Source organism: Cheilinus undulatus, unplaced genomic scaffold (assembly GCF_018320785.1).
Source record: "Cheilinus undulatus unplaced genomic scaffold, ASM1832078v1 Contig1, whole genome shotgun sequence".
Taxonomy (NCBI): domain Eukaryota; kingdom Metazoa; phylum Chordata; class Actinopteri; order Labriformes; family Labridae; genus Cheilinus; species Cheilinus undulatus.
The window spans coordinates 109,162-124,015 of NW_024571676.1; the positions used below are offsets into that span (position 1 = coordinate 109,162).

The 14,854-nt window shown below is 36.9% G+C and overlaps 1 protein-coding gene across 1 annotated transcript in view; it reads right to left on the reverse strand.

The window, feature by feature from the left end:
• The window catches only part of dars1 (aspartyl-tRNA synthetase 1), a 51,207-nt gene extending 40,453 nt beyond the window's left edge, over window positions 1–10,754 (reverse strand). Inside the window, exons 1-4 of the mRNA XM_041782401.1 lie at window positions 10,731–10,754; window positions 6,407–6,464; window positions 4,817–4,909; window positions 3,546–3,648 (exon numbers count right to left, since the gene is read on the reverse strand). Of these exons, the coding sequence (XP_041638335.1) occupies window positions 3,546–3,648; window positions 4,817–4,909; window positions 6,407–6,431 (221 nt within the window). The 5' untranslated portion in view covers window positions 6,432–6,464; window positions 10,731–10,754. The remainder of the gene's footprint in view (window positions 1–3,545; window positions 3,649–4,816; window positions 4,910–6,406; window positions 6,465–10,730) is intronic.
• Window positions 10,755–14,854: the final 4,100 nt, after the last annotated feature.

Consider the following 14,854-nt stretch of genomic DNA (forward strand, 5'->3'; position numbering starts at 1 on the left):
CTACTTTTTCTGCTGTTTAGTGTCATTTCATAAGCTACATACTGCACTAAAACAGAGTAAAGCTGTATGGTAAGTCACTGTGCCAGCAGTGTATACAAGTGATTGAGAAAAAGAATTAGTTACCGTATGCACATAGATGTTTGGTATGGAGTGTCAATCTGCCTCACTTGAATTTTATAAAATTCTCTGGGAGTCTGAACCAGCACAAACACTCTTTCTTCAGCCTTAATGACAGTTATTTCTGAGGCTCTGAGACTATTATACTGTTGCTTAAGAGAAGGATTGTTTTAAATGCTGCAACAATCTCTTAATTGCTTTAGTTCCTTATTATCCATCATCATTGCTGCCATTTTTGTTTTGCAAATATCAATTATGGAAGGGTTTTTCTCTATACACCAGTACCTAAGGAGTATCATTTAAGTGCCATGATAATGATACCCATAGCAGTACTGTAAAACAGACGTGCCGATTGAGAAATTTTTTAGATAATTTATCTGATGAAGTGTTTTTCATTACTACTTGTGGTGTAAGAACTACAGTGCCAACATTTTATTTCATGTTTGACCATAAAAACAGATGAGGGGTTGTTGAACAGACGGACATAATCTGCATAAATAAAAAAGCTCTTCTTTAAATCAGTATTAAACTGAAAGAACACAAACAGAGAAGCATTGGGTAGAAATATCCAATCTTATTTGCCCATTGCCCAGGCTTGTCAATACTAGGACTGGGTATCACCACGTATTGCCTGAATCAATTCATGACAAATTCAAAAGGTCCAAGTTCAGTTTTTATTCATGATTCAATTTGATATCAATTCACTGAGGGATATTTAAGTCACAAGACCTCTTTTGCTCCAACATGAACAAGACCATCAGAGAACTACACTTGGAAACAGTACAAGAAACCTTACAACCGAGCATATTATCAAAAATATTGAGGTGTGCTTTGAAAATTGACCTCAAACTAATACTATTCCACGTAGCATGTCTTGCTTAAGGCCTTGCTCAGGGCTTGGCATGATTATTTCCTCACTGGCTGCTGTGGCTTGCAGTTTTGCACAGTTTTTTGCTACTCAACATTTCCACTAGCCCTAAATTTTGTGGTGAAATTACATTTTATATGCTAAATAGTCTAAGTTTGATAAAGGGTAAAACAAATGTTCCATTTCCCTCATCAACCTAGCAAATATGAGCTCTCCCATCTCTCACATCTATTTTATCTTTTTTTAGTATTACTGGAATAAATCCAATCATATAAACAGAAACTAACTTTATTCAGATTTATTCGCCTTGACTCCTCAGTATTTAGTTAGACTCTAATCCATCAGGCTCTGTTTCTCACTGATTCAGTGAATTGTATTTAAAGTTTGAGTTTCTACCTTCTTTTACATCCACTCACAATAAATATGTATGGTAAATAATTTTAAAAATGCATTAAAAGAGAGGACAGAGAGGAGCTTTAAAAAAGCAAGTTATTACTTGCAAGTCAAACTTAAGCCTCAAGTCTCTTAGGACATGCCCAAGTGAAGTCTCTGTGTTTGAATGAATAACAAGAAAAAATTGGTAATTAGATGCATAAACAAACATTGCTGAGTATATCTGTAATTTAGAATTACACTGGGGCCTAACTAATGCTTACAATGTATTCATAGAAGTAGTAATGGTTAGTTCTTCACTAAAATAACTCCCCACAATGCATGTTTACAGATAGCATGGTGCTACAATCTTCACTTTTTACAAACTAACACGTTATCCATCACACACTGCTGTCTCTCTCTCTACCACACAGAATGCGTGATATACACAGACTAGGGCTGTCACTTTTTATAAAAAACAACTTCGAACGAATTTAGAATATGACAACGTGATGTTCGAATATATTCCTAACACAGCCCTAACACAGACACGTATTTGTTGCTTAATTAAGTAACAGAACCCTAATCATTGATTAATAGAAACTTGTATGATGTTGCAGTTAAAAACGTGATGGAAAAGCTACAGCAGGTCCTGATTTTATTTCTCTCCCTTGTGTGAATAATTAGAGATCCCATGTATCTGAGTGCTCTGTCATTTCCCACAATGTAAACTCTCAAGGGCCATGCATAATGAGCCAGTAGTGTATTTTTCTGTGAAGCAAAATACACTACTGTAGGCGATACATCAAGTACACTCGATGCATCTCGGCTTTTGCCACACACGATGGATAAAATGACTATATCGCAGACATCCGAGTCTAAATTAATTGGAAGTTTTGAGCCGTCAGCATTGGTTAAGACTTCATACAGTGGTATTTTCATGCCTGGAGTTGTATTCAAACATCATTTCTCAACAAATAAAATGAAAAGTGAAGAGTAGCCTGTTTGAAAATGTTTTTAAAAATGTATGACCATATCAACATAGAGGATTTTAAATTAGTTTAGACGCCATTTTGGATTTCAGATTACCCCTTTCTCTGCCTTGGTGACTTTGAATCCAGCCTTTAAACCATCTATGGATGATAGTGCTTTTCAAATTTGGTTTGATCTTGGATTAAGAACATTGAAAGATTTATATATAAATAAAACATTTGCCACATTTGAAGCTCTTGTAACAAAATTTAGTCTTCCAAGACATCACTTTTTTAGATATCTACAGATTCGGAGCTATGTTCGCAGCATGGACTCCAGATTTCCAGCTCTCCCAAGTGAAACACAGTTTGATATTTTTCTCACTTCACTCCCTACTCTGAAAGGTGCTGTGACAATATTTTACAGAAAAATTTGTTCTTTAAAGTCAATCTCATTGGTTAACATCAATTCTAGGTGGGAAGAGGAGTTGGGTAAGGGAATACCAAAAGAAATATGGGAAGTAGCGATCAAGAGGATTCACACATCCTCTATCTGTGCAAACTAACACTAAAACTAATAAAAACTAAACAAACCAGCAGTAAAAACTGATTAAAACTAAACTGAAATTGAAAAAACTGAAAACAAAATAAAAATAAAGACTATTGAAAAATCCAAAACTATTATAACTTTGTCCATATTAAGGTAAAACAATGGCAACAGAACAACGTAAATCTGCGAACACTAAGCAGCATTTTTTTTAAGCTATCATACTGTATTTCTTTTTCTGTTTGTTCTAAGTTGTTATTTCACATTTCAATGTTTATGTCTGCTATACTGTAACCTTTAATGGATCTATGTGGTTGCTCATCTATGTCTGCTGTAATTGTCAGTCTTTAATTTCTATGCAAAAACTTTAATTCATAAACTACCAAAGTGTTTTTTTATATAATTTTGCTTTTGATCTGATACAACAATGCCTGGCTTTAAGTATTCCGTTTCAAGCCTCCGTCATCACAACCGGAACTGGCCATTTAGAACACTGCTGTATCCCACCCCTCTGACAGCCAGCTTGTGTTGTTAAGTGAAAAATGAATGATTCCTCCAGCCCCCACCTTACTTAGAATGTGTGAAAATGGATTTGCAGACGATAAGGGCCAAGGATTTTCCCACCATTGTTTCTGCCCTCTCTAACAGGAAGAGCATTATTGAAACTCACTTTGCTGCAAACTTGACCATCTGCTTGCTGGCATGACCTCCCACTGCGACCAGAGCCTGCACGTTAAACTGCTGTTGACGCAGGACCAAGAAGCACTGTTTCCCTTAAAAACAAAAACAACAACAATAGGCAGAGTCAGGTTTAGAAATTTCCTTTACAGAACAAAAGAACACTGAAGAAAAATGTATGTGTAACTCAGGGTAAAGAAGGCTTCCATAAGTGCGATAGAATCTTCCTTGACATGTCAGGTTATGTTTCAGAAATTTGTGAAATGAGCCTATAATTTGAAAAAAATCAGGGTAGGTAGAAAGGTTGGGAGTTTCCCTTCACACAAACACACACACACATACATCTAGCAAGTTAAAACAAAGGCAGCAGACAGTTGGACCACCTGGGTACTTCAACGTCTTTGCCTGTGGGACAGGGGCAGGTAATGGGGATAAAAGCAATTCAAAAACCCCACCACAGGATTTCATCCTAGAACAAATGTTTTTGCAATGACAGACATCCCAGCATCGGAGGAAGTCGCAGAGCTGGCCAGATATAACAGCAACATGTGTGTAAATGTAAGACTTGTACTGTCATTAACATGTGATCCTTTTAAAGTTTTGCATCACAGTTATGCTCTGTAAAATCCCACACTGGGACTCCAGTATTTCACTGTTGTGTAATTCACCTTTAAGATGTCAAGGTGGGGTTTATGTGTAAAAAGGATAATGTGAAATTATTCATTAAAGAAAAAAGTTACGAGAATAATCACAGGGATATTAATAAATTGTTATCCCAGGATAAGCACAGGGGCATAGGCATTTCTTTTTAAATGTCACAGCCTGGCTGAGCCAAGGAGGGGTAATGAATTCAAAATGGCACACTTTTTAGCTACCAGCTGGTGGAAGCAAACATGCAGAGGTTATGAGAGGCCAAATCCTTGACAAATTATCCATTTATAGAGGGGTACAGTCCAGTTTACATATTTACAATAACACCATTTTCTTTTTATTACCTTCAAATTTAAGTAGTTTCACAGAAATAAGCTGATTATTTTTAGGTCATTGGAAATCAAAAAGCCAGTCAAGGCAACCTGAGTTTCTGTTTTTCTTCAAGGGATGGGAATGAGTAGGAAAACTGGCCCAAGGGCAGGTGCTTTAGATCCTTTGACTCTATCCACTAAGCATTAACAGTGATCCTATTATCTCAACTTTTTTTCCACAAAAGAAAGTTGCCAAAAAAAAAAAGGGTGAACTTGTAAAGGGGGCTGGGGAATGTCTCACCTTTTGCTCTGCTGGTATGTACTCGGGCCCGTATCCAAATTAGTTGATCAGCCATCTCAGGAGTAAGGTCTTGGACACGTACCAGTTTCCTGTCTGGCTTGCAAAACACACACCCACACCCACACAAAAAAGGATTACTTCAAAGGACTTAATGGATCACTTTTCCCACCCCTGGGCAAACATCTCACTCCCCGTATACTCCCCCTTTGAGCGCTCAAGGGCAGACAGAAATGTGAGTAAGCATACGTTTGTGTTTGAAGATGCACACACAATAAAACTGCTCATATTACAAATGTTTCTAACAAATAACAGGTAACAAGGGGCCTGCTGAAAAGCTGTCTACCTCAACCATTCTCGCGGGTTATATGACTAATTGACTCTAGTTTCACCTGTGTCACTCCTGCTCTGCTTTCTCGTTATTAGCAGCAAAAAAACAGACACATGAGAAAACAGAGCCACCCTTCAACTGAGAACTCTAAATCAGCCCACATGAAAGTCTTCAAGCCATCAACCCTCCACCTTTAGAGTCATAATGACTGGGACTTGGCATTCAGGTGAGGGGGCCCACTTTGTTTTCTGCCATTCAAGCTAAAAATGTAACTAGTAAGATGGATGGCCTCAATAAGTCCCTCTGTTATCTAGTACGTTTGAAAGGTATAGCATACTATTAGTCATTGCATTCTTCACTTCTCCTTCACCTAAAGATATTTCAAGAGAACTTTTCATGCTGTTTATCAGTAATAGAATAGCTGTGAAACTTTGTCAGAGTAACATAATCTGAGAGGTTCTCAATCGTGATGGGATCTCATATCACAGCTGCGTTAACTTCTGTTTAAGGATGTGTTTTTCGTTTCCTCAGCTACATGTAAATGTTAAAAGGTCAGTACGTCAATGAACATTTTGCATGAAATAACCAACCAACCTACATTAGCTGATATATGCATTGCTTAAAAAAATCCATATATTGCATATGCAGATCAAACATTTCAGTGATTGTAATTTCTTTTACCCATGTTAGTGGAAGTAGTGCAGGGTCAGTAGTAGTGCCAAACCCTGAACCAAACTTTCCTACACTTGCCTTGTTTGCGATCATTCTTAACACTAAAAACTGACAGGGAAAACTCATTTCAGCTTAAGAAATCACAAAAAAAAATGTGATGAAACAAAACCACACGGGCATTAAATGAAAATGAAGAAACTGCCTAAAAAATCATAGATTACTGTTATCTTGGACTGATAAAGACGTGTCCAGTTCAAACCAGGTAGTGCAAGTTTTAAAGGTGTATTATGTGTACTGGAGAAATCTTATTCTGAAATATTTCATACCTTTATCTATGCTGACATTGTGCATATTACTGAAACATGTTTAAAAACATGCATTTAAAAACAATCAATGTGAGAGGTTGGAGTGAAAATACTCTGTCAAACTAAACTATTTCAAACTGTGCTGGATAACCAAATGGGAGCAAACAGGAGTACCACAGCTTAACAGGTGGCTTGTATTCCTGTAAAATGAGGCTGTGTCCTCACAGCAGTAGCTTCAGTCCAATCCACTGTGTGAAGAGCAAGAGAAGTAATTTCCATACTAACCCAGTTTTTGTTGGGACTGGACCATTGCTGATACACCATAACGGTCCTTAGCAAAGTCCTGAAAGAATCAAAGGCAAATGCAATCAAGTATCGGTTATTTTATTGGTTAAATAAAACATCTGGTACCTGAACATCAACCAAGGTTCCTACACACTTAAAAAAAAATCAAATTTAAGATTTTTTAAAGACCTTTTCAAGACCTGAACTGAGAAGCATTAATACCACTTTTTGTGCAGCAAACAATCAAAAAGGAGCAGCAGATAAGATTTAGTTATCGGTATACTGGAACAATCAGTACAAGGTCCGAATTTTCTGATTTAATACAATATTTATCAAATGTCAAATGGTACTCTACAGAGACATTTTTTGGTCATAAATGCCCAAATTTGATGATTTCTGGCACATGTAAGAAATATTTATCATCATAACATATTTTAGAAGGTGTGCTAAGCTGATTATGAAGATTCATCACTAAAAGGACAAAAATGCTCTTTGTTATGGAAAACCTGTCACAAAAATAAGAATAATAAAAGCAATAGTAAGGGTAGGCTGTACACATTTATTATCGCATTTATAGCACTGCAGTAACATGGATGAACAGAAATGCAAAAGAGAATGATAAAAAATCTTAAGGCATACCTTAGCCAAGTGCCATCTAAAATTTAAGACCTCCCACAAGTGAAAATAAGACCTTTTAAGACTTTTTAAGATTTTTATGGCCTTAAGTTTTAAAAGTCCAATAACAGACTTCAAGACCTTGTAAAGATTTGCAGGAAACCTGATCAACTTTCCATTGTTCTCAAAAGCAGCCATATTGATTTCATAAAAGTTGAACAAGGGCTGTACAATAAAAATATTCAGATTTAGCAATACTGACAAATTAACTTTAGCCAATACAACTATTGAGCCTATATGTAAATGGAGTTCAGATCCAAAACTTCTTTCCATCAGTCCTTCGCTGCTTCAAAATTAAAGGAATGAGGATGAAGCAGGGATATCCCAATCCGATGTATCGGATCGGAGCCGATACTAAGCATTTTTAATTGATTTTTAATTGGCGATCGGCAATTTGATCTTATCAGCCCAGCCAATCATTTACGTCAGTTGCCGTAAATGAAGCACAATTTATGACAGGCTGTAAATGCGCCAGTAACACAACAAAGCAGCAGTAGCAACATTAGCTTTCATGTGTTAAAAATGTCAGCGGTGTGGAAATACTTCAAACGTGAAGGCGAAAACAGTCCAACGGCCACTTGCCTCATCTATAACATGACAGTTTCACGAGGTGGTAGCAGCAGAGCTGCTTTTAACTCTAACTTTGCCCCATGTCACCCCCCATGTTTTGCTTCATGTCTCTGATTAAGCTGCTACATTTTAATAAGGATTGTTGTTTTGAATCTGTATGATTCATGTTTTTGATCCTATACAAGTTAAACTGTTCACACCACTTTAAAGAGGAGTTAGGATGTTTTGAGTTCATTTTTTGAGTTCAGTTTTTGTTGTGACTAGGGCTGTCAATAGATTAAAATTTTTAATCGCAATTAATCTCACAAATTCCATGGTTAACTCGTGATTAATCACAAATTAATCACACTTTTTTTGTCTGTTCTAAATGTACCTTACAGTACTATTTCTCAAGATTTAAATACCCTTATCAACACAAGTGGACAAAAATGCTTTCTTTATGCAAATATTTGTTCATGTCAACAACCCAAAACAGCAACAGATAAAGTCCAGAAAATTCTCTAGTCTGAGCTCAGAGATACTGAACGCTCCAAAAATATGAGAGCATATCATGGTAAACTCAAGCCCAACAAGCCACAACAGATGGAGATACTGACCTTAATGTAACATTACTGAATAATACCACAATTTAGATTCAAACTTTAGACTTATAGAAGTTAACTCCTCTGTTCTCAGCAGCTGAACACCAAACAACAGATCTCATCATCACACATGGATATAGGAAGTCAATTCTCTGCTGAGAGCTCAGCAGTAAGACACAGACACAGCTAATGGTGTTTCACTGTTCTGATGTGAGTAAGATGGACACATCTGCCCTGCTCAAGAGAAAAAGCAAGTAATTACTTAAAAATGTCTGCTATTATTTATCATATTTTTACTTTCAAACTAAAAAATGTAGTCGAAATGTAAAATAAATGCTGACAGTAAGAAATGACTGTCATCAATCCAGTTGATTTATTGGAATGATGTCAATAAACACACATGTGAAGCCTCTTTTCAAAACTCATGAACACACAAAGTAAAAGAAGTCTCAGTGGAGAACTTTTAAGGTGTACTAAGAGGACTTAACCGTCTCTTCATTCTTCAGATCATAGAAGAGCTACGGATTTAATCTAAAACCATTTTTTTCTTCCTAAATAAAGGAGACCCACAGTCTAATAATGCTTTCAGCTTATGATACTCTACAGAGCTCATTCACTAACCTCTGCTCCCCTGTCACACACCAGCCTCTGCTGCTCTGTCTCCTCCTCCTCCTCATGATGCAGCTGTACATTCACCATGCATCAGACAATCCCCTACAGGGACTGCAGAGTCTTTGACAGTTTTGCAGCATCTTGATTGACTGTTATCTAAATTTGGCGTTTATTTACAGTTCCAGTCGATCGTTTCAGTAAGTTTCGTTTTTTCCGAATACTTTCACTTTCAAGCAGGAGCTGCGTGGGGATGGGGGGGGGGGTAAACAAGACGAGATCGGACCAGTCAACAGTCAATAGCACAGCTGTGGTGCCAGTTCATGGCAGATATAATAGCCTAAATAAATGTATAAATCATACTGGCCCATAAGTGCGTCGGCACACCGGGAAATGCCCGGTATGCCAGATAGCAAGTCCATCCCTGCAGAGTTGTCTGAGTGTCTCCGTTGTAAACAAATCCAGCTGTTACACCAACTCTAAGTGAAACTGAGGTTATTTGAGTTCACTTTTTTGACTACTCAATCAGCTGACCACTTGAAGTGGATTTTGATTGTCTGATTGAACACTAAGTGAATATGTAAATTTATTTTTTGACAGATAATTAAAGTGAAACAGAGCTATTTCACCATTCTGAGCAGAAATGTGATTTTATGTTTTTACAACAATATTGGCTGTACAGTGTTAAATGGAATAAGTCTGAAATATCTAGTAGTAACAACTGAAACGTTAATCCATGAAATTATGAGTATTGGATGGGGACTCGGTATCGGCAGATATTCGATATATAAAAAAATCGGATCGGGATCGGAGGCCAAAAATGCTGATTGGGACAACCCCTAGGATGAAGAAAAAAGACTTCAGGGGACATCGGTCTGTTAGTCCTGTCTGGTCTAATTTTCATATCTGCCAATATAAATGACTTATTTTTTTTGCACTTATTTCTGCCAATACTACTATCATGCTGATAAAATCAGGAATCCCTCAAATTAAAAATTTCCTGAATTTGCCCAGGTGAGCTGCATGTGTAAACTCAGACTGCTGAAATTTTCACAGACTTTACCCTGAATTTTCCCTGCTAGCCCCCTACTATTTTCCCTTTCCCCATCCTCCCTTGCCTGACAGGTGAACTATAAAAAAACCTCCTGCTGTGAGGGACAAGTGTGAACAAGACAGTCAGGAAACTTTCGGGCTGGTCTACTCTACTTAAGGGTTACATGTGTGAAAAGGGCTCTAGTGAAAAGGAACGTGTGAAAGGACATTTTCAGTTTTTTTTTTTTAGGAATTTTCTAAAAAGAAGTGCATGTGTGAGAAGGGGTTTGATGGTGCATTTCCACCTACAGTGGAAACTGGTTTGGTTTGGTACAGCATGCATGTATTTGCATTTCCATTATCAAAAGTTGGAAAGGGTCCCAAAGTAACTGACCCATACTGTCCTACTTTTCTGGTACCCTTTTGTAGGAGAACCTATCCAACCTAAAAAGGGTGGAGCTACACACAGCAGGCAGACTACAGTCCACTGATTAGTCAAAGAATTAGCATTTCCTGCTTGTCATTTCTTTGTAACAAATAGCCACATCCCTAGAGGAAAAATAAAATGCTGGATCTCTACCCCCCAGCCCTTTGTTTACTGTGATGCACTGTTCTTCACTGAATTCAATAGCAAGCCTGATTAGGATGATGGTTGGTGACTTATCACCCAGTTACACTGCAGCCCACAAAGTAAGGGTATGGGTGGCATTGGAAACATAAGCAAGATCAGGGTTTGCAGTACCAAACAGTAGCAGACTGTAGCGAACCAGACCAAACCCCTTTGTGGAAACTCAGCTGAAAACAAAAGAAGGGAGGGAACTGGAAGATAAGAACTGTGACCCACATGAGACACTTACATTTTCCTCTGTGCTTTGTTGTTCAGCCGTCTGAAAGAAAAAAGAAGGATTGTGTTTAAACATTTTGAAAACAGCCATGGAATGACAGGAGTACTTTCAGTTGAATATGAACAGAAAATGGCAAAAAAATATATAGTTTTTAAAGGTGCACTGTGTAATATTTAGCCTTAAAGATAGTGTAACAAACTAGGTAAAATTGAAACACAATATTAAGAAGTCCCATGTTTGAAAATGTTTAACCACCTTAATGTCTAGGAATGTTACATTTTCATTAACTTGGGATAAGCCTTTTATAGGGAGGATCACCTCCATGGACTTAGCTATCTTTCTTGTTTGTTTCTACAGTACCACAGAGGAACCAAATGACAGAGTTCTTTAATTCCACTGGTAGCACAGTTGCCATCAGAAGTGAGCTTTGCTATTTAGAATCTGCTCATTAGATTTTGCAAATATTTCAACACTGCACCTTTAAAAGAGGAAATTAAAATATTTTCTGCAACAGCCATGAAGGTAGTATTTTACATTTCAGCTGATTTGTGTTTGGAATTCAATTGTTTCAATAAATAACCATAAATTATTAATCTGCATATGTTCCTTTCAGTTATTTGTTTTGAAATTTATACCAATATTTATAGAACAAACAAAGACAGTTGGGGGTGGAATCATCATTCATTAATCATAATCAAGGTAAAGTCTGATTAATCACGGTTTTGATTTTTTTCCATAATCACCCAGCAATCCAATAAAAGACAAAAGTTGAGAGCTGTACCTTGTGAATTTGTCTCATTAAAAATAGATGTAAGTGGAAGGGTGCCAAAAAAAAGTCAGACGTTACAGGTCAGTTTTGAGGGACCCTTTCCAATTTTTTTCCCCACAACTTTATTTATAGCTTTTCATAATTACAAAACAAAAACATTTTCCTTACAAAAGTAAAGTTTCCTTTAATCACATCCTAAAGTCCCCTGCCAGCTCCAAAAAAGGCAGACAGATTAACAGCAAATGAAAAATAAATAAATAATAATACTCATAATATTTATAGTACAGCAAAAACATCTAACACAAAGGGCTTTAGAAAATAATTTTTAAAAAACTAAGCTAAACTTTATAACAATAATTATCAATCGATAAACAGACACAATTAAAAAACAAGTTAAAAAAAAAAACGTTGCATGCGCCGTTTGATAGGATGAGAGCTTTAATTATAACAAGACAGATATGGTGCCCCTTGAGGATGGATCAGATGGGAACAAAGTGTATAAAGGCTGCTGCTCAGGAATTATTGGAAATGATCTGGTATGATTGCGAACCCATTCCTGACCCTGCAAATATCTTGGGAAATGAATTTAAATTTATTGAAGGGTAGCCTCTTGAGATGCAGCATCTCGTTTTCAAGGGGGTCCCAACACAAACACATAGAACAATACAAACTACAATACATAACAAACACAAACAAAAAACGACAAATACAGACAGCTCTCCCACTTCCCCAGCCCCTTCCCCCCATCTCCAGCTCCCAGATACATACATACATACGTATACATACATATGTGCAAATATATACAGATATACATACTGTTAATATACATATACTGTGTATACACACACATGCATACACACTCATACATAAACATGTAGATATACACACATACATATACGTACATAAACATAACATAATGTATCTACATACTCACACACACAGACATACAGACACATGTAATCGTACATGTAGATTTCCACACACAAGCATATGATAACGTATATGATTTTGTACACCCATTAATACATAAATAAATAACTCAGAAACAGGAGCATCTTGTTTTAGATAAGACAACAGATTAAACCTAAAACTGTGGAAAGATGTGATGGACTTGAGAGAGGGGGGAGATTATTCCAGTCAGATGGAGCTTTATGACTAAATGACCTACGACCAATTTCTTTATGAATTCTGGGAATGGTGAAGAAGGGATAATTCAAATGTCTGAGTATGGAGCTATTATTGTTGCAAAAGTATTTGCAAATGCGTACAAAGATCTGCACACAAATCCACAAATGCGTGCACAAATCCACAAATGCATGTACAGATCTGCAAATCCATGTAAAGATTAGCAAATGTGTGCAAAGTTTTGCTAATTTGTACAAAGATCCACAAATGCATGCACTAATCTGCAAATATGTAGACCAATTTGTAATTGTGGACTTAGTTAATTTTGGTTCAGAATCGGCCTCTCAATTAGCTGTCATACTCATGTGACTTCTGCAACACTTGTACCGCGCATGATTTGTACTTAGATGACAGGTAGAGGGAGCCTTCACCAGTGGACAAAGAGTCATCATGCTGGCACCGTTTGTGCTGCAGATGCAGGATCAGCACCACATTGGGCAGAGCCAGCTGACTCTGAGGTCTCTAATTTCAGAGTTTTTGTGGTAGCCACAGCAGAACTTTAGCAATCAATTACGTTTTTCTGTTGGGATTCCTTTGCACATGGGACTGCAGAGTGATTTTCTATTTTAAGGGCAACTGACGGAACAATCGGCGTGATGTCAGAGCAAATAATCAAAATATGACAATGACTGTTCAGTGCGAACTGTAATAGACTGAAATTAATATTTCTTAAGGCCGGTTGTTTTGATCACACATTGAAGCAAATTTTCAAATCCTATACGTTTCCTGGCCAGGTAACAATAACAAAAAAAAATTCAGATTATTGCAAGAATCGAACCTCAGACCACATGATTGAAAGTCCGGGATTCTACCACTCAGCCACTTTATCAGCACACTCACCACCAAGCAGTGTCTCTGTTGAAAAAGGCCGATGAGATCAGAACTGATCCAAGGGAGATGTGTCCCTTTTACTCTCATTGTTTTCATGGGAGCATGTTTGTCTATTACATTAGATACCTCAGAATAAAAAAAAGTCCCAAGCTTCATTCACATGAGGAATTTGCTGAAAACGATCCCAGTTAATGTCAATTAAATCCTGAATAAAATGGTCTAAATTTAACTTTTTGTTTTGCCTAAATTTAATATATTTAGGGGGAGATCTGGGAATTTTAATTTTCCAGACACAAAAAACAACACAGTGATCACTTAGACAGTCAGACAAAACACCAGAATTGATTATTCTTTCAGGATTCGTAACAAGTATCCAGTCCAGTAGTGAGGCAAAGCGCTGATCAACTCTTGTGGGTTCTTTTATTAACTTAGTAAGTTTAATGCTATTAAATAGGTGCTTTACATTGGTGGATAAATGGCTGAACCAGTTAATATTGAAATCACCCAAAATAATTAGTTCATTATGCCTCTCAAGGGAATTAATAGTTGATAAAATACTATTTATAGAGTCAGCTGAAGCAGAGGGAGGCCTATATATGTTCCCAATAGTTAGATGTTTGTTTTCATGATAAAAGGCATTCAAAATTAACATGCTCTACAGTTGGAATAATACGTTTTGAAACAAAATAAGATGCCACATATGCTGCAACACCACCTCCTCTAGAGCCTCTCTCAACTCTATAGAGCACATCATTATCAATGTTAATTTTATTATCTTTTATCATTTCATGTAACCTGGTTTCAGAGAAAGTAATAATGTTTGGTTGGAGAGTAACCCAGGCTCTGAGGAGATCAATTTTAGGGGCAAGGCTCCTTATATTAAGGTGTATGACCTGTAGACCCTTTGTTGAGTTAACTGTAATTTATAGAAGTAAAAGGTTTGGGAAAAAATAAGAGACTTGAGGGGGGTGGTAGGGAGAAAGAGGGGAGAGCAACAATAACTGACAAAACAAAAAATAAACAAACACACAAACACATAGAAATAATTTTAAAAAAAAAGGTGGCAGTATCACCAGAGAGGACAAGAGCCATAGTCTCATGCTGCAAAATAGGTTCTAATAATAATAAAGGGTAACGGGGCCCCCCTTATTAGGGGCATTCAATAGATATCTGAAGACCACCATTAGTTTAGAGAAAATATATCAATTAATCAGATCAGTCCAATGTTGTCAAACAAAGTATATGGCAAAAAAGTTCACAGTAGTAACTAAGAGGAAATACAACAAAGAGAATATGCCACTTTTTTAGTTCATAAATGAAAACATGTCGGTATATGATTTACAACAAATGC